This window comes from Octopus sinensis, linkage group LG1, assembly GCF_006345805.1.
Source record: "Octopus sinensis linkage group LG1, ASM634580v1, whole genome shotgun sequence".
Classification (NCBI taxonomy): domain Eukaryota; kingdom Metazoa; phylum Mollusca; class Cephalopoda; order Octopoda; family Octopodidae; genus Octopus; species Octopus sinensis.
In genome coordinates, this window is record NC_042997.1 from 115225976 (window position 1) to 115251547 (window position 25572).

Consider the following 25572-nt stretch of genomic DNA (forward strand, 5'->3'; position numbering starts at 1 on the left):
TATTCTATCAGTCTGTTTTGCTGAACTGTTAAGTTATGGGAATGTAAACACACCGACATCAGTTGTCAAGTGGTGGTGGTGGAGGAACAAAAAGACACACAAACATATATATATTTACATATATACATACACAGTTGCCATGAATGATCGCTAAATCCACAAGTTTTATCGCTCCGTTTATTTCCTCGTATTCCTTTCTGTTGAAGAGTGTAGGCTCGAAATATAAAAGACTTTCTCACTTTCCCCAAGTGTCAAACCAATACAACTGCTTGTTTTTCATACATCTGTCTTCATATTTTGGTTTTCTGTAAATTTCAACTATATATATACATGATGGGCTTCTTTCAGTTTCCATCAACCAAATCCACTCATGAGGCTTTGGTCAGCCTGAGGCTATAGCAGACAACACTTGCCAAAGGTGCCACGCAGTGGGACTGAACCTGGAACCATGTGGTTGGGAAGCAAGCTTCTTACCACACAGCCACTCCTGCACCTAAAAACACCCAGTACATACTGTAAAGTGGTTAGCATTAGGAAATGCATCCAACTGCAGAAACCATGCCAAAGAAGACATTGGGTCGCAATTCAGTCTTCGGATTAGTCATATCCTGTCAAACCACCCAAAGTGGAGGTGCATGGTTTAGTGAGTGGTTAGGGTGTCAGACTCAATCATCATAAGATTGTGGTTTCGATTCCTGGACCAGACGATGCATTGTGTTGCTGAGCAAAACACTTCATTTCACGTTGCTCCAGTCCACTCATCTGGCAAAACTGAGTAATCCTGTGATGAACCAGTGTCCTGTCCAGGTGAGGAACACATATGGCACAGAAACCAGTCCCGTAAGTCTATAGGACTCAGGCAGGATCTTTAGCCTAAACCATCCAATCCATGCCAGCATGGAAATGGGGAATTAAATGCAGATTTATTCATTCATAACTCTCCCCCTAGGTAACCATGCTCCTCCTCTTCAGCTCACCTGTTTCTGCCCTTATTCTTGTTAACTCTCACTCTCTGACTGGGTAACCATCTACCTCCTCCATAACAAGGCATCTGTTTCCATCTCTGTTACACTCTTACCTTTCATCATCTGACACAAGATCACCTCCGCCAATGCCCTGCTTCCCCTCTTCCTCTTAAAGATTCTTTGTCTTGCAAAGTTACTTGGTAACCTTAACAGTGCAGGTATCACTTAGAAAGCACCCAGTCCTCACTGTAAAGTGAGTGGCATTTGGAAAGGCATCCAGCTGTAAAAACCACACCAAAACTGACCTTGCCTGTACTTCTGCCAATTAAAAAGCACTCAGTCCACTGTTAGGTGGACGGTGTTAGGAAGGGCATCCAGCTGTGAAAACCACACCAAAACTGACCTTGCCTTCACTTGTGCACTGTGTTAGGAAGGGTATCCAGCTGTAAAACCACACCAAAACTGATCTCGCCTGAACTTGTGCCATGTAAAAAGCACTAAGTCCACTCTGCTGAATGGTTGGTGTTAGGAAGAGCATCCAGCTGTAAAAACCATGCCAAAGTAGATACAGACTCATCGTGCAGTCTCCTGCCTAGCCAGCTCCTGTCAAACTGTCCCACCCATGCCAGCATGGAAGATGGATGTTAAATGATGATAATGATGATGAAGGAGGATGTTAAATGATGATGATAATGATGATGATAGGCATATGAAATTATGAGAAAAATGGAAGAAAGGAAGTCAACTTCAGGAAAAATTTTATTTCATTACATCACAATACATCTACACGGTTGAAATAATGCTTTTTCATTCACACCATTTACACCGGCTTTTCTAAGCCTTTCCTTTATTGTTTGTTTGTTTGTTTCTGTGTTTTGGCCATTTCTTTTTGAAAATGTTTCAATTTATATTTCAAAACCTTTATTCACTTATATACACTGACAACTACAGTGTATAAACAACTAAATCAAAAAATAACACTCAGTGGCTCAATTAGCATCGGTAACAATTATTTTTTATCAACAAACCGTTTGATTCCATTGAGGAAGGATAAATATCTCTTGTGTTCGTAAACGGTACAGAAATCCATCAATTGGTTAATGAACTCATCATTGATTCCACGTTCGTCGAGCATATCCATAAGCAGGTCATAAAGATTCTATCAAAAGAAAATAATTACAATATGAAATTCCTCGGTAAACATCTCGTAGAAGTATTTTAACATTATAAAATCATTTAACTCTTTAGCATTCAAACCGGCCATATCCGGCCAAAATATTTAACCTGTTTTGTATTGAAACTGACCAGATCTCGCCTCTCACCTCAGCCCTACCATGTCATTCTAAAGCTAAAAAATCACATCACCGAAATCTCTAAACTACAAGATAATGCAGGATTAATTCAAACCATTTTAAATAAACAAACATCACATTTGACAGAATAATCTGAACACTAAAGGGTTAAACCTGGGAGTAGAAGAAATTAAAAAATGGTTACAACAATAGGCGTAGGAGTGGCTGCGTGGCAAGTAGCTTGCTTATGAACTGCATGGTTTTCTGGGTTCAGTCCCACTGTGTGGCACCTTGGGCAAGTGTCTTCTACCATAGCCTCGGGCCAACCAAAGCCTTGTGAGTGGATTTGGTAGACAGAAACTGAAAGAAGCCCATCGTATATATGTGTGTGTGTGTGTGTGTGTGTATATATATATATATATATAATATATATATATATATATATATATATGTGTGTGTTTGTGTGTCTCCTCAACATCGCTTGACAACTGATGCTGGTGTTTACATCCCCATAACTTAGCAGTTCAGCAAAAGAGACCAATAGAATAAGTACTAGTCCTGGGGTTGATTTGCCTGACTAAAGGCGGTGCTCCAGCATGGCCACAGTCAAATGACAAACAAGTAAAAGAGTAAATGTTGCTTTGAATTTTAACCCTTTAGCATTATTCACATCAATCTGTCCACAATATAATGTTTAATGATTTACATTGTTTGGAATTAATCATTAATCATGCATTCTCACGTAGCTTCATGATTTCAATGAAAACATGTCAGGTCATAGAAGTGTTCATGTTCAAAGGACTCAGAAATATCTTACATGTAACCAAATTGGATGACTGGCACCCATGCCAGTGGGGCACTAATAGCTCCATCCAAGCAGGATCACTGCCAGAGCGGCTGTCTGGCACATAAAGGGCACCATTTGAGCGTGATCGTTGTCAGCATCGCCTCACTGGCACGTGAACAAAACATTTGAGTGAGGTCGTTGCTAGTGCTGCTGGACTGACTCCTGTGCAGGTGGCACATAATAAACACCATTTCTGAGCGTGGCCGTTGCCAGTACTGCCAGACTGGCCCTTGTGCCGGTGGCACTTTAAAAGCACCCACTACACTCTTGGAGTGGTTGGTTCGCTAGGAAGGGCATCCAGCTGTAGAAACTCGCCCAGATCAGATTCGAGTCTGGCACAGCCATCTGGTTTGCCAGTCCCCAGTCAAATTGTCCAACCCATGCGAGCATGGAAAGCAGACATTAAACGATGATGATGATGTAAACAGGGTCATGGTCGGCAGCAACAAGAATATCTGGTTGTAGAAAACCTTGACCTCAACAACTTTTGGTTTGAGCCATGCAAGCATTGAAGAGCAAACATTAAAATGATAATGACATGGGTTGGATGATGTAACAAAAATAAAATAGTTTAATCTATTTGATACCAAACTGTCCGACATGCCCCACTCCCCTCCTAGATGTATAGCAAAACATCATCATCATCGTTTAACATCTGTTTTCCATGCTAGCATGGGTTGGACGGTTCGACCGGGGACTGGGAAGCCAGGAGGCTGCACCAGGCTCCAGTCTGATTTGGCAGTGTTTCTACAGCTGGATGTCCTTCCTAACGCCAACCACTCCGTGAGTGTAGTGGGTGTCTTTTTAAGTGCCACCGGCACAGGGGCCAGGGGAGGCTGGCAAACGGCCATGATCGGATGGTGCTTTTATGTGTCATCGACAGGGACACCAGTCAGGCGGCACTGGCATCTGCCACGTTCAGGCGGTGCTTTTTACATTTCACCAGCACGGGTATCTTAACTACAATTTCCATTTGATTTTTATTTTGATGTTGGTGTAGGCCTCCTCAAGAACAGCGGGTTACTCTACGATCTGAGGTTAGCACAGCAGGCCGTCCTGCGAGCCATGAACCTACTTCACCCTTTTCTAATATGTTCATCATCACCATAGTTCAATAGGTTTTCTATGCTGGTATGGGTTGGACAGTTTGATAGAACCTGGTAAGGCCAGGTTATGTATCAGGCTCCAATTGTCTGTTTTGACATGGTTTCTACAACTGGATGCCCTTCCTAATGCCAGCTACTTTACAGAGTGTACTGGGTGCTTTTTAATGGCACCAGCTTCAGTTATTTTAATTCTTCCTTATTTTTAAAGTTGAAAGAAAGCAATGCAAAAAAAAAGTAACAAAAGTTTGTAAACAAGTTGACTATAAACAATAAACCTCAAATGCAAATGCAGCTGTAAATAATAGCTTGAATGAAATGTTTTGCTAAATATTTAAATTAGAATTTCCAATCTCTACTAAATGAGATATCATTTTATGTCCCGTTTTGGCTGGTTCAACAGAAACCAATGAAGCAAAGCTCCAATGCCTACTTTGGCATGGTTTCTACAGTCGGATGCCTTTCGTAATGTCAACCACTTCAGAGAGTGAACTGAATGGGATGTGTAGTATTGAAGAAAGTGAAAGTATAATACAGGAACATCGAAATCAAATTTGATGGCTGGCATCCGTGCTAGTGGAGTGCTAAGAGCACCGAGCGTGATCGTTGCCAGAGCAGCTAACTGGCTTCCATGCTGGTGGCACATAAAAATCACCATTTGAGCGTGGCTGTTGCCAGTACCGCTTAACTTGCCCTCATGCCAGTAGCACGTAAAAGCACCCACTACACTCTCTGGCGTTAGGAAGGACATCCAGCTGTAGAAACCCTGCCAGATCAGATTGGGGCCTGGTGCAGTCATCTGGCTCGCCATTCCTCATTCAAATCGTCCAACCCATGCTAGCATGGAAAACGGAGATTAAATGATGATGACGAGGTGTCTTGCTGAAGAGGAGAATACATGACTTCTGCAGTGGGAATGAGATGGTGAGGGCATACTCTCAAGGTACAAGGTGAATATGAAGAGAATAGAGATAGAGGAACAGAAAGGGTGAATGTGTAGGTTCACAAGAATGTGAAAAGTATTTGACAGATGATAAGAGATGGGGACTGAGACAGAGGCAGTGTATATCAGTTAGTGGAGTGTGTGTGTGTGAAGGAAATGGGAGTAGATGAGGAAGGAAGATGAAGTGATAAGGAAGAAAAGGATTTTATTTACCCCATCCATTGTTTCAGCCCCAAGACTGTACATTTTATCGTTCCAGTCGCCCTCATGGAGAGTTACTTCATCAATTTGAAATTGGTCAACTGAAAGAAACGAAAACCAATAATTACAATAGTTAATCAATTGAAACAATTTTTAAGTAAAATTATGGATGGTTGGACTTAACTTTTACTTGTTTCAGTCATTAGGCTACGGCCATGCTGGGGCGCCACCTTGAAGAATTTTTTAGCCTAACAATCAACCCCAATACTTATTTTTGTTTTTAAGTCTGGTATTTATTTTATCAGTCTCTAAAGCCTGCTAAGTTTAAGGGAATGTAAACACACCAACACTGGTTATCAAGCAGTGGTGGGGGACATAAACGGTGAAGGTAAAGAATACACACACCTGGTGTTTAGGGTTAGGGTTATGCTGAAAATGGGTGGTGTGCATATTCTCTACCTCTGCTGACATATACACTAGCTTCTTTCAATTTCTGCCTACCAAATCCACTCACAAAACACTGGTCAGCCTGAGGTTATAGTGGAAAACACTTGCCCAAGGTTCTATGAAGTAGGACTGAACCCACAACCATGTGGTTGGAAGCAAACCTCTTACCTCACAGCCATACCTGACCTCCAATATTTAATAATGAATATTCAGTCGTTCATTCTCAACTGAATTATCTGCTCCTGAATTCACGTCTGGCTGAATAGTCCACAGACATGTGTACCTTTCTCAGGTAGAATTAGTGACACTGTACCAGATAATACCTTTGAAATAGATACAATCTACATGTCAGGCTTCTGTACAGCTTCCATCTATTCGATTTCACACACAGGATATGGGTTGACCTGAAGCTAACAGAAAAAGACATTTGCCTGAGGTGCCACACAACAGGTTCCATAGTAGCAAAGTGAGATTTTAAACCCAGATTTCTTTAACCCGTTCATTACCAACATGGCTGAAACTGGCTTTGGCTCTATAGTACAAATGTCTAGTTTTCATAAGTTTTGAATGAAAGTCTTTCACCAAACCTTAGTCACAATTTATGTTCCTAATACCAGTTTAATGATAACTAAGTTATTTTACCAAATCCTTTGTTAGATTTAAAATTAATTGAAGGAAACAAGGAGCATCTCAAAATAAATACAGTAACGAAAGGGTTAAAGGAAAAGAAGAGTGTGAGCTGTTGTGTGATAACCTGTGAGAAACAGCAAACAAATCACCCTCAGATTACATAACATGTTCTTGAAAAGGGAGAGACATTGGATAGTATAGTCTTACATATGCAATGTGTGAGAGAAGAACAATTATGGTAGACCTGGTGTTAGACATGTTTTATTAGCCTTAGAACTGCAAAGGGAAATTATCATCATAGACTAGAACAAACGTTAAACCACTGGACACTCGACCAGGTCTTAACATTGAATTATGCACCATGTATAATACGTGTGTGTGTGTATTTAATGAATGACTGAGGCCTTTGGCATTGTGTTGTGCTTGAGAAGACCCATCAAGCCAAGTAAAATTGCAATCGTAGCAGATACTGGGGTCATGCAAATGGCACCCATGCTGGGGGAATGGAAAAGCACTCATTACACTCTCAGAGTGGTTGGCATTAGGAAGGGCATCCAACCGTAGAAACTATACCTATTTCTTTACCCACAAGGGGCTGAACACAGAGAGGACAAACAAGGACAAACGGATTAAGTCGATTATATCGACCCCAGTGCGTAACTGGTACTTATTTAATCGACCCCGAAAGGATGAAAGGCAAAGTCGACCTCGGCAGAATTTGAACTCAGAACATAGCGGCAGATGAAATACCAGTATGCATTTCGGCCGGCGCACTAACGTGTCTGCCAGCACGCCGCCTTGAACTACACCAAGTCAGACTGGAGTCTGGTGCAGGCTTCTGCCTGGCCAGATCCTGTCAAACTGCCCAACCTATGCCAACATGAACAATGAATGTTAAATGATATTAGGAAGGGCATCCATAAAAAAGGTGCCAAAACAGACCCCGCTCCTGTCAAACCATCCAACCCATACCAGCACAGACAATGGACGTTAAATGACAATGCTAATGAAGAATTAATCATGCATCATTTCATAGCTTTAATATTTTGATGATGTAATTGTTTATTTTCAGAATTACATTGTAGGATAGATGTAAGAGGTTGAATCTGACTATTTTGAAGACAGAACAGGTAGAATATTTGAGCTGGATAGGGCCAGATTAAATGCTAAAAGGGTTAAATAGTGTGTTCCACTAACGTAGCTAGAGTGTCTGCCACCCAGGACTCCACAAAAAACACATTGCCTACAGCAATAGCTTACAACAGGACGAAAAGTGCTGCCTGGGGTGGACCGACCCTACTGCCCACCGGTTCTCGTCCGATCACCAAAGTTAAGCAACATTGAGCCTAGTTAGTACTCAGATGGGTGACCGCTTGTGAAACTTAGGTGATGTAAGCATTCCATTTCTAAAGGCGGTGCTCCAGCATGGCCACAGTCAAATGACTGAAACAAGCAAAAGAGTATAATGAAATGAATAAATAGTTTTAAAATGAATTGCAAAATGAGCAAACTACAACACCGCACCTCACATCTACACACATGACAGATTCTGAATAACATTGTGTAATAATTTCTTTTGGTGTTAAAAGAACATCTGTTGTTTTGCTTACCCATAGCGTCATCCTTTCCTGCAAGGTCATCATCGATATCTGTTGGAAAAGAACATTGAAGAGCAAACGTCTCAGTGCCACCTTGGTTGATATCCACAGTGAATGGAGGACGAGAAACCATCTGTAAAAGAAGAAAGCAAATAAACAGATTTCAGATAAGAATAAGCCTAAATCACAGAACTTTTCAAGACTTAACCACGGTAAAATATTCTCATTAATATTTACAACCCCTCCCTCCCAGCTTCCCCAAATGAAATAACCAAGTCCATCCTCTACAGCAAGACACCTATAACTGTTCCTCTATCATTCTTTAAGCTCCTTTCAGCACCTGGCACAAAGTCACCTCCTTGGCCTGCAAGTTATTTGGTGACTGCACTGGTGCCACCTAAAAAGCACTCAATACATTCTGTAAAATTGGCATTAGGAAGGGGCCCCAAAGCAGACAGAGATTAGCATAGTCTGCTGGCTTGCCGGTTTCTGTCAAACTGTCCAACCCATGCTAGCATGGTAAACAGATGTGTGATGATGAATGATAGGCAAGCCTTCCCAATCTCATGGATCTCATTCAATCCCCTGCATAGCTCCTTCAGGCAAATGTCTCTTCAATTGTAACTTTATTTTGAAACTGTATGGAAGCCCATCAGATGTGTATGTATATATACACATATTTGTCAGTGCCACCAAAAAAACACCCAAGCTAGTACCACATAAGAAAGCACCTGTGCCAGCACTACAAAAAATGCACCCAGCACACAGCAAGGCCACTTCCCATCATGCCCAAGGACATCCAGCTTGCCTGTTGTATCCGTGGCGAGAGAGCTTAGATTGCTTTTTAGCATTGTAAAATGGCCCTTTTTAGGAGTGCAGGAGTGACTGTGTGGTAAGTAGCTTGCTTACCAACCACATGGTTCTGGGTTCAGTCCCACTGCGTGGCACCTTGGGCAAGTGTCTTCTACTATAGCCTCGGACCGATCAGAGCCTTGTGGGTGGATTTGGCAGACAGAAACTGAAAGAAGCCTGTCATATATATAAAGTAATTGAGGTAATCAGAGTATGCGACAGAATACTTAAGATTAGATTAGCGCTTCATCATAGTTTAGCAACCATTATATCAGCCTATGCTCCTCAGTCGGGGCTACCTGATGGACAGAAAGACCGATTCTATGACACTCTACTGCAGACTACCTCGTTGACGAACGACAGAGACCTTCTCTTTGTGGCTGGTGACTTCAATGGTCACGTTGGACGACATGCTGGGGGCTTCCACGGCGTACATGGAGGCTATGGCTCTGGTTCCCGCAACGAGGAGGGAACCAGGCTGCTGGAGTTCTGCGATGCAAATAATCTTATGATTTGCAACACTAACTTCAGGAAACCTACCAGCCACCTAGTCACCTACCGATCAGGCCAACATACCAGCCAAATTGACTACATCCTTGCCAGGCAAAGGGAGAGATGGCTACTTATAAATGCCAAAACCTTCCCAGGCGAAGAATGCACCCCACAACATAGACTGGTAGTTAGTGACTTTAGGATCAGGAGTAGGAGGACAACCAGAAGACGACCAACATGGAGAAGAAGGATCTGGAAGCTTAAGGATCATGTGAATGGACAGAGATTTAGAGACATGTTACTTGAAGCCTTTGACGAAGTAGAAGGGGATAGAGTATCACATGGGGTAGAGGACAACTGGACGTTTCTAAGGGACAACCTGCTGAGAGCCACTGACCAGATCTGTGGCTGGTGCAAAGTCCCCTCTCGTCCCAAGGTAACGTGGTGGTGGAACAGTGTCGTAGACAGGGCTATTAGAGAAAAGAGACAGACTTGGAAGCACTGGAAGAATGGTGGTAGCAGGGAATTGTATCAGACTGCTAAAAGGGAAGCTAGGAGACAGGTCTATCTAGCCAGAGGGGAGGCAGATTAGAAAAAATGTGCCAATGTTCTGCGCCGTGAGGACCAAAGACTGGAGGTGTTTCGCGTTGCAAGACAGTGTGTGAGAGAGAATTGTGATGTGGTGGGAGAGAAGTGTGTTCGCATGGAAGATGGTTCACTTGCGCTAAACGAGGATGCAAAGAGAGAGGCTTGGAGACGCCACTATGAAAGGTTGCTGAATAAAGAAAATGAATGGGATAAAGAGAGTCTTCCGAACGTTGACCCAACAGAGGGACCAGCTATCAGGGTTGATAGTTCCTTAGTAGCTAAGGCAATTAGAAGCATGAAGACAGGGAAAGCCCCAGGCCCATCAGGCATCACTGCAGAGATGCTCAAAATATCTGGTAGTGTCGGCTATAGCCTAGTCACCTGTATAGTTAATCAGGTGATACATGAAGGAGTCATACCCAATGACTGGTGTAGCAGCATAATAGTCAACTGCTACAAAGGTAAAGGTGATGCCCTAGATACAAATAATTACAGAGGTATCAAGCTGTTGGATCAGGTGATGAAGGTTACAGAGAGGGTCATAAGCCAACTAATTAGAGAGAGAGTTAGTTTAGATGAGATGCAGTTTGGTTTCGTGCCAGGGAAAAGTACCACTGATGCTATATTCCTGGTAAGGCAGCTGCAGGAGAAATACCTAGCCAAAGATAAGCCCCTGTACCTGGCTTTTGTTGACATGGAGAAAGCCTTCGACAGGGTCCCCCGATCCCTCATATGGTGGTCAATGAGGAAACTAGGAATAGATGAATGGTTAGTGAGAGCTGTGCAAGCCATGTACAGGGACGCTGCTAGTAAGGTGAGGGTTGGCAATGAGTACAGTGAAGAATTCCGGGTAGAGGTAGGGGTCCACCAAGGCTCAGTCCTCAGCCCCCTCCTATTTATCATAGTCCTCCAGGCAATAACGGAGGAATTCAAGACAGGATGCCCCTGGGAGCTCCTCTATGCTGATGACCTTGCTCTAATTGCTGAGTCATTATCAGAACTGGAGAAGAAGTTTCAGGTGTGGAAGCATGGTTTAGAATCGAAGGGCCTTAGAGTCAACCTAGCTAAAACCAAAGTCCTAATAAGTAGGAAGGTAGACAAATCACAAACGCCTTCAGGTAGATGGCCCTGCTCGATCTGTAGAAAAGGTGTAGGTAGAAACTCTATAAGATGCACCAAGTGTAAGCTATGGACACATAAGAGGTGCAGCAATGTCATAGGAAGGCTAACTAGGAAGATGGTTTTTGTATGTGGCAGATGCTCGGGAGCATTAACCTCTGAAAATCTGCAGAAAACAACTTCCGTCACTTTCCAGGGGGAAAAACTAGAAGTAGTTGATAGCTTCCGTTATCTTGGTGACCAAGTCAGTAGTGGGGGTGGGTGTGCTGAAAGTGTAACGGCTAGAGTAAGAATAGCCTGGGCAAAGTTTAGGGAGCTCTTACCTCTGTTGGTGACTAAAGGCCTCTCGCTCAGAGTAAAAGGCAGACTGTATGATGCATGTGTACGAACAGCCATGCTACATGGCAGTGAAACATGGGCCGTGACTGCTGAGGACATGCGTAAGCTCGCGAGAAATGAAGCTAGTATGCTCCGTTGGATGTGTAATGTCAGTGTTCATAGTCGACAGAGTGTAAGTACCTTGAGAGAAAAGTTGGACCTAAGAGGAATCAGATGTTGTGTGCAAGAGAGACGATTGCGCTGGTATGGTCATGTGGTGAGAATGGATGAAGATAGGTGTGTGAAAAAGTGCCACACCCTAGCAGTTGAGGGGACCTGTGGAAGAGGTAGACCCAGGAAAACCTGGGTCGAGGTGGTGAAGCACGACCTTCGAACTCTAGGTCTCACCAAAGAAATGACCAGAGACCGAGACCTATGGAAGTATGCTGTACGTGAGAAGACCCGGCAAAACCAGTGAGAACAATCAAAATCAAATCATATATCAGAAAGCAGGGGTTAAGTGACCCATCCGTTCGTGTCCGCTGTCAGCCTTGTCTGGCCCCCGTGCCGGTGACACGTAAAAGCACCGTCCGCTCGTGGACGTTTGCCAGCTCTGTCTGGCAACCGTGTCGGTGGCACGTAAAAGCACCATCCGTTCGCGTCCGTTGCCAGCCTCGGCTGGCCCCCGTGCCGGTGACATGTAAAAGCACCGTCCGTTCGTGGCCGTTTGCCAGCTCTGTCTGGCCCCGTGTCGGTGGCACGTAAAAGCACCATCCATTCGTGTCCGTTGCCAGCATCGCCTGGCCCCGTGCCGGTGACACGTAAAAGCACCATCCGTTCGTGGCCGTTCGCCAGCTCTGTCTGGCACCTGTGCAGGTGGCACGTAAAAAACACCCACTACACTCGCGGAGTGGTTGGCGTTAGGAAGGGCATCCAGCCGTAGAAACACTGCCAGATCTGACTGGGCCTGACGAAGCCTTCCAGCTTCACAGACCCCAGTTGACCCGTCCAACCCATGCTAGCAAGGAAAGCGGACGCTAAACGATGGTGATGATGTGTGTGACTGAAGCAAGTAAAAGAGTACACTCTGTAAAGTGGTTGGTGTTAGGCAGGGCATCCAACTGTAGAAAGCATGTCAAGACTATGGAACCTGGTGCAGCCCTCTGGCTTGCCAGTTCTTGGCAAACCACCCAAGCCATGCCTGTTTGGAAAACAGACATTAAATGATGACGATGTGTGTGTGTGTATGTATATCATCATCAACATTCGACATCTATTTTCCATGCTGGCATGGGTTAGACGGTTTGAGTGAAGCTGGCAAAGCCAGGTGTGTGAGGTAGGGAGGAATACCATTTTAACATTTAATATTTCCATGTTTGCAGTTGGATCACTTGACACTTTTTTTTTTAATTCAAGAATGAAGAAATGGTAATGGGTGAGCTCAGAATTCTGGGGTGTACAAAATAGATGATTATGGAGCAAAATAAGTGGGAAGGTACTAGTGTTGAAATCAACTTGCTCAACCATTATAAACATGAAAAACCTGACATGAAATGATGATGATATTCAGCAAGGCCACTTCCTAAATGATAGGGTTATTTAGTTTTATGAATCTGACACATGTGACTAAGGCAGTATTAAATTAAAAACAGCAATCAATGTATCACAATGTATATATACACCATCAATAGGCCAATTACTGCAGTATTTGTCTTGAGATAACACCTCTGATGGACTTGCATCAAAAACAGAATAATTAGAGGGCAGGAAGAAAGTTCATCTCCGTAGCAACCAGCAAGAGTGCCAGATGCATTTTGCCCCTTTCAATGGCACTTGTGCTCAGCTGGGGAATTGTCTGTGAGAGGAATAAGTGAATAGAACATTCACTGATGTTGCAAATAACCATACAGCTGATTAAAAAAAAGTCTAGTATAAGCAATTGAGGCAGTAATTAAAATAGCTATCTGTGTATTATACTGAATGTATACACACTTGATAGGCCGGTTACTGCAGTTATTTGTCCTGAGATAAAAAAAAATCTCTGATGGAATTGTTGTGTTAAAAACAGATCAAAGGGAGACAAATATGACTTTTTTTTTTGTTATTGCTATGTTGACTTGTATGAAAGAGTACCTGGGTTACATCTTCATCTTGGGACTCGTTGACAACTTCGGCTTCATCGGCATCAACAGAATGGTTTATGTTCAAATTGATAGTAATTCTGAAACACAATAAAAGACAACATCGATAATCGAATACGAAATCGACCATATTTAATGAAGAGAGAATTAGGGATCTAAACTAGATCAATCTGGCAGAGCCCTACAATAACAGTGAACACATCACTAACATACAGAAACGTGGGTATACAGAAACGTGGGTGCGCATGTGTGTATATATATATATGTGGAGGCGCAATGGCCCAGTGGTTAGGGCAGTGGACTAGCTGTCGGAGGATCGCGATTTCGATTCCCAGACCGGGTGTTGTGTGAGTTTATTGAGCGAAAACACCTAAAGCTCCACAAGGCTCCGGCAGGGTGTGGTGGTGACCCCTGTTGTAGTCTTTCAACCCAACTTTCTCTCACTCTTTCTTCCTGTTTCTTGAGTAACGCTGCAATGGACTGGTGTCCCGTCCAGCTGGGGGGAACACACACGCCATAGAAACCGGGCTAGGCTTGAAAAGGGCGCATAAATAAATAAAATATATATATATATATATATATATATAAATACACACACATGTATAAAAGAAAAAAGATGACAAAAGAATAGATAATTATCTAATGAACTCTGTTAGCTTATAACTGTTTCCACTATAAAATATGGGAGACTCATAGTTGAACGTCTGAGTAACACCTTGCAGTTTTCTGAAACACGTGTATATTGAGTTCTACACCGAGCTATTAACCCTTTCATTACCAACCTGCCTGAAACCGACTCTGGCTCTGAGTACAAATATCTTGTTTTCATAAGTTTTGAATGAAAGTCTTTCACCAAACCTTAGTCACAATTTATGTTCCTAACACTAGATTAATGATAACTAAGTTATTTTACTAAGCTCTTGTTATATTTAAAATTAATTGAAAGAAACACAGAGCATCTCAAAATAAATACAGTTACAAAAAGGTTAAAATCGCAACACCTAAGTGAAATATATGTGTGTGTGTGTGTGTGTGTGTGTAAATATACAATGGGGTGCTGAAAAGTTCCTGGCTTTCAGGGTCTCGCGAAAGGCCTGGACAGAGGCCCAACCTTCCTAGTTCTTTAACATGGCTTAGAAAAACTGAAGGACCGCTGCAGTAAGTGTGTGAATCTGAGAGGGGAATATGTTGAATAAAATCATAATTAACTGATCCTCCTGCATTTTCCTGTACCCAAAACCTGGAACTTTTCAGCACCCCTTGGTATACAAAGCATAGGAAATAGAAGGAATTGTGAAAAGCATTCGTTTCTTCAGGAGTTAGCCAGGATCCTGTTTGGCCCCCACGGATGCTGCAGTCCTTACATAAAATTCTTTCTTTATCAGTTTTGTGTTATAAATTGTTGACTGCTGATGACCACCAGATGTGGTCAGCATTTGGATGAGGGATGTGGTGAACTCATTCGTCAGAGCCAGCTCAACCATGTTAAAACTTAACGTCGGTATTACAACTACCCAATCCAGGTTAGTAAATAAGCATAAATTGGTAATATAATGCTTTGTCAAACTTACGTTTCATTGCCTAAAGTCTTTGTTAGAGTGATTTTGGCGTTGTCTGTAACAATGTCAAATCCGTCAATTACTGGAAGTTTGGCGGGATATTTTTTTGTATTTTGGCCAAGACTGATTTCTTTCTCTAAAAATCTGGAGAGTTCAGCATCAACTATAGGGAGAAAAAAAAGAAAAAGAAAAAAACATTATCTACTTTATATTTTTAACAGTTCCACAAAGGGACTTGTCAGGTTAGAAGTAGCATCCAAATATCACTCCACCATCTTAAAGCAAAAAAGGACACAAATAATAGTCAAGGACACACTACAATACTTAGGAAAATATATATACTCTTTTACCTGTTTCAGTCATTCGACTGTGGCCATGCTGGAGCACGGCCTTTAGTCGAGCAAATCAATCCCAGAGCTTATTCTTTGTAAGCCTAGTACTTATTCTATCGGTTCTCTTTTGCCGAACTGCTAAGTTATGGAGACAAACACAGACACGCAAACATACATACGACGGGCTTCTTTCAGTTTCCATCTACCAAATCCACTCACAAGGCTTTGGTCGGCACGAGGCTATAGTAGAAGACACTTGCCCAAGGTGACATGCAGTGAGACTGAACCCAGAACCATGTTGTTGGTAAGCAAGCTACTTACCACACAGCCACTCCTATGCCTATATATATATATAAATATATAAAATGATCCACCTGAGGATTGACTTGGGCTAAACAACAATTTAAAACCCTTTGTTACCAGTTTGTAATAAACTGCCTTATTTCAGTTTTTAAAATGAAGAATTTACTAAAATAACTGTCAACATTAAGATGATATTTAGAACATAAATCAACAAGAAATTTTAATATAAAAGGTTCTTCTTTAGATTGCTGTAGTAGTAGTAGTCTCCAGCTACTATCAAAATAGTTAGCTCTTGGAAGATTATTTTTGATATCATTGCTATGTGTGTGTTTTCCGAGATTATTCAGTAAGTGGTGCTGAATTTTACAATCTGAAAGTGATTAATATTCTATAAGCTTAAAGCTTATAAGCAATCATGCACTGACTGAGGTAAAGAGTCTAATATTGGGGCATAGAAAAAAGTAGGGTTTGCCATACACATGGGATGGCAAACCCTACTTTTTTCTATGAAGGGCTTATATGTCCTAATATTAGACCATTTCTAAGTCAATGCATGGTGATTGCTTATAAAATATCAACACACACACACAGTAATCCCTCGACTATCATGGGTGTTACATTTCAAAACACCGCACGATAGGTGAAAATCCACTAAGTAGAGTCAGCATTGCATATTTAAAAAAATTATTTTTATAATTTGTATATATTTATTTTTTTAATTTTTATATATTTAAGCTTTTATAAACTCTCCCCACGTTCTTAAGGGTGTCCACATCTCTTTTTTTTACCTCCGTAGTTTCGTTTTCCATACAGTACGTGTGATTCTTTGTTTACTATCTACAGTACACTACGTATTTTCTTTTAATATATTGTAATTAGTGTGTTATACAGTGCAGTACTGTTCTGTATTTTCATTTAATTTGTAGGCATGAAAATGCTTAATTTACCACAGAAATAATTAAAATCTGAAAAAATATAAACACCTATAGGTTGCAAAAACCTGTGATATACTGAGGAGGCCATGATATACATGTATATATATTAGCCAGAAAAATCTGTGACGTACTGAGAGCATGATAGGTGAACTGCGATATGGTGAGTAATCAGTGTATATATCTGGCCCATGTGAGCATTAGAAAGTGGATGTCAAATTGACGAGATATATATATCAAATTCGATGACTGGCATCCGTGCTAGTGGAGCGCTAAGAGTACCATACGAGTGAGATCGGGGTCAGAGCAACAAACTGGCCCCCGAACCGATGGCACGTTAAAAACACCATTCGAGTGTGATCGTTACCTGTGTTGCCTTACTAGCACCTGTGCTGGTGGCACGTGAAAAACATTCGAGTGAGGTCGTTGCCAGTGCCGCTGGACTGGCTCCTGTGCAGGTGACACATAAAAAGCACCATTTGAGCGTGGACGTTGCCAGTACCGCCTGACTGGCCCTTGTACCGGTGGAACATAAAAGCATCCACTACACTCTCGGAGTGGTTGGCATTAGGAAGGGCATCCAGCTGTAGAAACTCTGCCTGATCAAGATTGGAGCCTGGTGCAGCCATTTGGTTCGCCAGTCCTCAGTCAAATCGTCCATGATGATATACACACACATATATCTTGTCATTTCAACATCCACTTTCTTATGCTTACATGGGCCAGGCAATGCATGCACGACAAGCTTTGTACAATTTTCACCTACCAAATTCACTCACAAGGCAAAAACATACATCACTGCTTTCAGAGATGCCTCAGAGAACCATGCTCTGCTTGAACATTTCAGTTCTATGGATGCCCTTTCCATCACTAACCCCTTTACAGAGTGTACTGGGTGCATTTTATTAGGCACCAGCCATGCCCTCAATCAAACTACAAGGTCCCCTTGATTTAACACTAACTTTCTACACCTGTTCCCAACCATTTCAGAGTGTGCTGGGTGCATTTTATTGTTACACCAGCATGAGAGAGGTTGCCTGGTACAATGAAAGAGGAAAGGGGGAGTGGTTGTGTAGTAAGACAAGTGTCTTCTACTATAGCCTCAGAATGACCAAAGCCTTGTTAGTGGATTTGGTAGATGGAAACTGAAAGAAGCCCATTGAGTGTGTGTGTCCTCTACCACACCTACCACTTGATAACTGGTGTTTACATTCCTGTAACTTAGCAGTTCGGTTAAGAGATCAATAAAATAAGTACTGGGTTGTAAAAAAAATAAGTATTGGGGGTCGATTCATTTGACTAAAATTTCTCAAGGCTGTGCTGCAGCATGGCCACAGTCCAATGACTGTAACACATAAAAGATACTCTAAACGTGTCTGTTGGTTCAAAGCAATGTGATGAGGGATGGTAAGAGAGTGGGATGCAGAAGAGGAAGAGTGTTGTAGTGGAAACAAAGTGACTGGGGGTGATGAGGATGATAGAAGGGGACTGGCGATGAGGGCTTCAGGATACATTGCTATTCAATGACCCCTTTCCTATGCTTGCATGCCATCAGACAGAATTTGCTGGAGCAGATTTTCTTCAGCCAACATTCACCTGTTTCCTGGTAAGGTAATATTTCTATTTCTTTACTACCCACAAGGGGCTAAACACAGAGGGGACAAACAAAGGGATTAAGTCGATTACATTGACCCCAGTGTGTAACTGGTACTTAATTTATCGACCCCAAAAGGATGAAAGGCAAAGTCGACCTAGCAGGGTTACACAAGGTGGGCAGGTTGATGTTGAACCCAAACTGGCAAATGGGGCTCTGGTTACCTGCATAGCAAGTATGAAACCTTGGTGGAAGAACTGTCAACGATAAGGTGCACAAGATGCTGGGCAGAAAAATCCAAAATAGAGCAATGGCCAGGGTCAACCAGTAGTCAGAGAAATACTGCAATCACCAATAGATGTGGCTCACACTGATGATTATACTGAGCTATTGAAAGACTAGACTAGTCAGGTTTTTCACAAAAGACTGAGAAATTAATTACATCACCAATATGGCAGTGAGGCTCATTTATAATCATCACATGATGTTAAAACAGGGATGGACGGACACACATATACAATGGAGTTCCTGTAAATTTTCATCTGAAAATCCACTCACAAGGCTCTGGATAGCCTTGGGCTATAGTAGACATTTGCCCAAGGTGTCATGCAGTAGGATTGAACTTGGAGACAAGGTTGAAGAGCAAGCTTGTTAACCACACAGCCATGCCTGCACCCATAAAGTTTCCAATTTCTGAGACGATATACTTGGTCTTAGTCCTTTAGCATTCAGATTATTCTGTCAAATTTAATACTTATTTATTCACATTATTGTGAATTAATCAGACATCTTACAGCTTTGAAGTTTTCATGTGATTGCTTATGTTTAGAAGGATGTTGTTGGGTAGGTGTGAGAGGCTGCATCTGGCAGGTTCAAACCTTTAAATAGGTAGAATATTTAGGCCAGATAAAGCCAATTTGAATGCTAAAGGGGTCACCAAGAATCTAGATTCTGTAGTAGAAAGGCGAATGATTGGTAACACATATGCCTGTCCATCACAACCCAAATATGTTAATATGAATTACTGTTCATTAAGCTGGTAACCTCAGTAATATATTTGTAAACTAGCTTTCTACAACTTCTCGTGTACATCAACTTCAGTGAATCTCTCGTCAGAGCTCTGGTTGGTGCAGTGAAATCTGTGTCACATACAAAGGAGATCTAATAAGATCCAAATATGTTCAGTGACGTCTCTTGTTCTTGTTTAAATGAGCAAGATAAGTAATAGATGTAAAAAAGTGTGTAGTAAATAAATATGAAAACCAAAATTTAGGCAAATGAACCTGGGGGTGAGGAAGGGACTTTTGGAAAATCCACACAACCTGATTTTTCCCCTTCATAACTTTTAGGAAATTTTATATAAATACCTTTCAAATGGCATAGATTACAATTACAAAGAAATTTATGGGGAAAATTCACATGATCCGATTATTTCCCTCATAACTTTCAGGAAATGGATATCTTTTAATGACACTAAACTCTACTTGCAAAGACCTGTTGAGGCAAGTGAAATCGAAATCAAGTTCGATGACTGGCATCCGTGCTAGTGGAGCGCTAAGAGCACCATCCAAGCATGATCGTTGCCAGAGCGGCTAACTGGCTTCTGTGCCGGTGGCACATAAAAAGTACCATTCGAGTGTGATCGTTACAAGCATCACCTTACTGGCATGTGAAAAAAACATTCGAGCAAGGTCGTTGCCCTCGTGCGGGACTGGTTCCTGTGCAGGTGGCACGTAAAAAACACCATTTGAGCATGGACGTCGCTAGTTCCGCCTGACTGGCCCTCGTGAATCTTGGAGTGGTTGGCGTTAGTAAGGGCATCCAGATGTAGAAACTCTGCCAGATCAAGATTGAAGCCTGGTGCAGCCATCTGGTTCGCCAGTCCTCAGTCAAATCGTCCAACCCATGCTAGCATGGAAAGCAGACGTTAAACGATGATGATGATAAAATTTTATATAAATACTTTTCAAACAGCATAGATTACGATTATAAAGAATTATACACACATAGCCAGGCTAGGAATCACTATACACTATTCTCCCAGGTTTAATGTATTGTTGAATGAGAGAAACAAGTGTGATGCTGTCACACTTCTTTCTGCTGCCAAACAACCACATTTGATTCAGAAGTTGACCATTTGTATATTTTTTGCGAACAATCAAAGTTTCATCAATTTCCACTCCCACACCAAACCTGCCAATAGGTTGCCGCTGTGTGAACCACATGTCCATCACTTAACTACAAAACAATTGCCAAACCATGGTGTTTGTTATGGACATTCTCAGGCATTTTCCCACCATTCTACGGTCCCATAAGTGATATATATGTGTGTGTGTGTGCGTGTGTATATATCTATCTATATATATACCTTGACTGGCTCCTATGCAGGTGGCACATAAAAAGCACCATTTGTGTGTGGTCGATGCCAGTACTGCCTGACTGGCCCTTGTCCTGGTGGCACGTAAAAGCACCCACTACACTCTCGGAGTGGTTGGCATTAGGAAAGGCATCCAGTTGTAGAAACTTTGCTGGATCAAGATTGGAGTCTGGTGCAGCCTTCTGGTTCACCAGCCCTCAGTCAAACCGTCCAACCCATGGAAAGCGGATGTTAAACGACAATAATGATGATATATATATACATATATCAAAAGAGTTTGTGTATGTTCCTTATGCATTTGAAAACTGCATTGCAAATATGGGGTATCAAAAGGTTCAGTAAGCATTCAGCTACAAAATAAATTTTATTTTCATTTACATATTTTCTACGTTATCTTAACAACCAGCTATAGTTATTTGAAAGACACTGCTTTACAACGACCAGGGTTCAACCAAAATTACAAAGTGCTGCATTACAAGGGTGATGATATGTAAATAATGAAAGTAATGTTTCTCCGAATTAGTTACATCTGGTTTTATATCTAAGAGATGAGGAATTATGTACATTATTTACAATTGATGGATATTTGTCCTCATCTTGTTTGTTGTTAACACATTTCGGCTTATCAGGTGTCTTAGGGGAAATTTCGAACCCGAGTTCTCACTCTCATTCCTAATTAGCAAAGTGAAACATTGGGAGGCTTTTAGCTTTTTGAAAAGTGAGGTGATGGGTGGGCGAGGTGAGGGAAGAGACATCGAGTGTTTCTTTAAGAAAAATTAAACTTAAAAAAAGAAGTATATTTCCCACTTTTGTAATCTCTGTATTTTTCTACAGAGATAAAAAAAATTCGAAAAATAGCTGCAAATTAAGAGATTGCAGGGGGGATGGGGGGAAATAAAAATTTTGAAAATGTGATTCCTGGGCAAAATCATATTGACCCACAATGAAACAATATATAGTTTGTGATCCTTCTTAAGAACAGAGAGCACTTTCATGCAAACCCATGCAAATTGTACCTTCCCCACCTTTACTTTTAAATAAACAACTTCAATTATGCCAGTAATCCAGTTCACTATATATCAGCCGTGCCGATTCTGCCCAAAAGAAGGGAACAAGTAATACAATGTAGTTGTAGGTCATAACGCCGGGAAGCATTGCTAGTATACAGTATGTGTGTGTGTATTTCCTTATAAGAGTAATCTATGCCGTTTGAAAGGTATTTATATAAAATTTCATGAAAAGATATTCATTTTCCTGAAAGTTGAGGGGAAAAATCAGATCGTGTGAATTTTCCGAAAGTCCTCTCCCACCCCCGGTTCGTTTCCGCAAATTTTGATTTCAGATTCGTTTACTACATTTTTTTTTTTTAAACACCTATTTTTTGTCTTTTGGTGGCCGGGTGTTAACTAGATATTAATCCGCTTTTCCTCTCCCACAAAAGGAAAGTGTACAGGGACTTCGAGGGACAGCTATCCCAAAATTCTGACGAAATTTCGGTGCCGCTAAACGTGCGCTTGTCTTCAAGGATACAAGATGCTGGGCAAGGTCGACCGCATGTAGAAATCGAACACAGAACGCAAAGGGAAATAACTAAACAAATCCACAAGGCATTTTGTCTAGTATTCTACCGATTTGGCCATTCACCACTGCCGTCATCGTTTAAACATTTTACGCAACAGTAACTATTCATTCAACTGTAAAAAAAAAATTAATTAAAATATCTTAGGTGGTGAGTTTGGCATCGACCACACCTGCATCATGGCAACGTGCACTGCATTATTCAATAAATTTATACATTTTTCTGTTTTATTTTCTAAACTCTATCTCATACCATGAAAAATTAAAACAACTACTTTATTATCTATCGATAAAAAATATCGTAATTGAAATGAATGTATTGAGGACAAGGTGTTTACTTGAACGTAGATAGGTCATCAATGCCGGTTGTTGAAATTCGGCGCTAAGGAAACATGTAACGAAATAATTCTAATACGTAAAATCAATATAGTATTTGAATATGATACTTTGATGTCACACACGGAATCAGTTTGATTGAATCCTTCAATAAATGTGGTAAAATATATGTGGAAGAATTAAAGCGAATTATCGCTGAAAGGGAAGCGAGTTAACCACGTGGTATGGACAAGGCGTGGAAAGGATTATTTAATGAAGCACCCTCCACAAGTAATTATAATGTAACAGACCTTTAATGCACACGAAATTGTACTTGTGTAGAACAAAATTAGTTATTATAGGATTATATATATATATATTAGAATTACATAACTATGCCAACTGAATTGGAAAAAAAAACAAAGCAAAATATAACAAAAATTCCAGACTTTTCGAAAAATTCCATGTGGAAAGACAATCAACATTACGTGGTAGTTTTAGTTAATTGTCGACAAGTGTAGAAATACTGTTGTATGTGTGTGTGTATATATATATATAAGTTCAGCAAAAATTTAGATTCAGATGAATATGGTACTTAAGTTAAAGGACCAGAATTTGGTATGGTATTATCCATATAAATCAAATGGGGTGATTATAATCAAAATAAGCAACAAGGATATCCATGTTGCTTATTTTGATTATATACATATATATATATATATATATATATATATGGTATACATGTGCTTGGGGAGTTGAACATGAAATTCTTACCTTCTGTGTGTAGCAGCCGGTAATGCTGACTTGAGGTGACATTGGCAAGTTGAGGTTGAGAGGTGAAGAGCCGCGGTGTGGAAGAAATGAATTTACCGGTCAAAGATGGAAATATAGAAACAGATGAACTGGACGTAGAATAAGAGAAACGTGAATAAAATCTGGCTGCATTGAAGAATGGGTTACAAAACTGATTCACCTTGGTTATACTTGAAGTACTGCCTACATTAACGGGGCCAACACCTTTTTCAAGCATTTTGAAAGCTGTTCGCCAATACTGACCACTACTGAAGTGTCGGACTATATTGGAGGTCATCTTGGTTAGCTGAATTCCTTGCTTATGTAAACGAATAGGTATTAGACTACCCGAAAACATTTTTAGATTGAAACAACCTCAAGCCACGATATTCAGGTCAGCGGCTGAAGTAGTTTTTCAAGGACGATAACTGAGATGTGACTAAAGGCAGATAATTGGGGAGTGGAGCTAATTTATTATTTGCTCAACCATTCTGATAATGGAGCCACACATGGTTATATAGTGCTATACAATTAATGTCACTCGCTTTCTTTATTTTGGCACTCAGGCCACTTAACACAGAGGGGACACTACATAAACTACAATAAACATAAAACGAATGAGTATGAAATTTATATAATATTGAACAGTTAATGTCACTCACACACATATACACACAGACAAGTACAAAACAGTCAATGACCTCGGAGTTTATAGGGAATAAAAATAATTATAAGATATGGTCGATTTGAATTTTTTAAATTTTATTCTGTTGTGTCTGGGGAGAGTCATTTTCTTTTTGTGCCTTATAATATAACACGTTCACCGGTAAAATTTCCACTTTTTTCGTATTTTTATTTTCCTAACATTTTCGTTGCGTCTTGCAACCTTTTCAATAGTTTTGACTCGGTGAGTGTGTTTTATTATAAGGCACAAAAGGAAAATGACTCTCCCCAGACACAACAGAATATGCTTCAACACACGAACTCATGTAAAGAATCTTGCAAATGAAATCCAAAAACGTAGTCAGAAAAGGAGAAAATTTGCTGTTACAACCTTTGTAGGTATTTCAAGAACTGTCAAGGCACCCAAAGATCGTTGTGGTGTGTTAGACTTAGCTAGAAAAATGGAGCAATACAAAGGAAATGACAAGAAATTATTTTGTTAAATCATCTTAATATGGATTTACTCACACACCATATTCGTAATATTAGAGACAAACAAGGCGGCGAGCTGACAGAATCGTTGGCACGCGGGGCAAAATGATTAGCGGCATTTCGTCTGTTCTGAGTTCAAATTCTGCCGAAATCGACTGTATCTTTCAGGGTAGATAAAAGAAGTACCAGTTGCGCGCTGAGGTTGACGTTATTGACTTACCCTCTCTCCGGAACTAACAGGCCTTGTACCGAAATTTGAAACCAATATCACAAACAAACACGTACGCAATAGAGTCAATAACCTAGATTTTATGACGAATGCCCTGATGCAGTACCAGACAGTGGTTCTCGTGGCTTCTGATCTTAACTGATTGGAAGTGTTATCATGTACATTGTTTTGTCTTGGTATAAAAGATGGGCTACAGCAAATATTCTGCTCAATACCACAGATTTGCTTGTCAGTTGTTTGACCGTAGCCAGTTGAGCATCCCTTAGTGGTTGACGATATGTGCATCTCTGATCACGAGCAGAAGTAGTGGGGGAGCATCATTGAGAGGGATTCTTTGGGATTTGAATAATTCACCTCTGGAAACATGGGTGTTTTGTTCAACATCCTTAAACAACCCTTATTCTGGGACCTTTTGAGCGGGATGGGTTACTCGACCAGAAGAAAATTCTAACTGGGCCCCACCTGCAAGGTCATGTGCTGTTTATCTTGATATGAGATCACCATGTCGCGCACATATGGTTGTGACGCATGTGCCTAGTGTACCCTTATCAGACAGGTAGTCATGATGGGTATACCGGGCTTCATATATTTTACCCCAGTGTCACTTTGATGGCATTCACTGCTCTCTCACTCAATAATAATGATAATGATAATAATAATAATAATTGTATGATTAGTGTACTGTCAATTCGAATTATATTTTATAATTTAGACAAGGAAGGAGAGAAGTGCTCGCAACTTTTGCTGGCCTTCCAAGGACTGACAAGAAAGGCCCACTAAAGGTTCCCAATGATCGTGTTGGTGCTAAAGCAGGCGACATATTAGGTCTGTCATTACGAGAGGAGAGCAGACAGAAAATAGTTTAGTGTA

General features: G+C 41.0%; 1 protein-coding gene across 1 annotated transcript; it reads right to left on the reverse strand.

Moving 5' to 3' along the window:
* Positions 1-1714: 1714 nt before the first annotated feature.
* LOC115213654 (complement component 1 Q subcomponent-binding protein, mitochondrial) lies at positions 1715-23751 on the reverse strand. Its single transcript, XM_029782589.2, has 6 exons — positions 23301-23751; positions 15108-15258; positions 13529-13616; positions 8039-8159; positions 5364-5452; positions 1715-2124 (listed from the first exon to the last, which is right to left on the reverse strand). Exons 1-6 carry the CDS (start codon positions 23674-23676, stop codon positions 1975-1977), a joined length of 975 nt encoding a protein of 324 aa, XP_029638449.1. The 5' UTR covers positions 23677-23751; the 3' UTR covers positions 1715-1974.
* Between the last annotated feature and the right edge of the window lie 1821 nt (positions 23752-25572).

What these genes read in the sequence shown, in the direction of transcription:
- LOC115213654 (XM_029782589.2), bottom strand. Translation starts at nt 23,676, where the DNA reads ATGTTTTCGGGTAGTCTAATACCTATTCGTTTACATAAGCAAGGAATT. An exon ending in AAGATGAAGATGTAACCCAG is followed by an intron (nt 8,160 to 13,528) that starts GTACTCTTTCAT and finishes CTTCTTTTACAG; the next exon opens with ATGGTTTCTCGTCCTCCATT. An exon ending in AGGAAAGGATGACGCTATGG is followed by an intron (nt 5,453 to 8,038) that starts GTAAGCAAAACA and finishes CGTTTCTTTCAG; the next exon opens with TTGACCAATTTCAAATTGAT.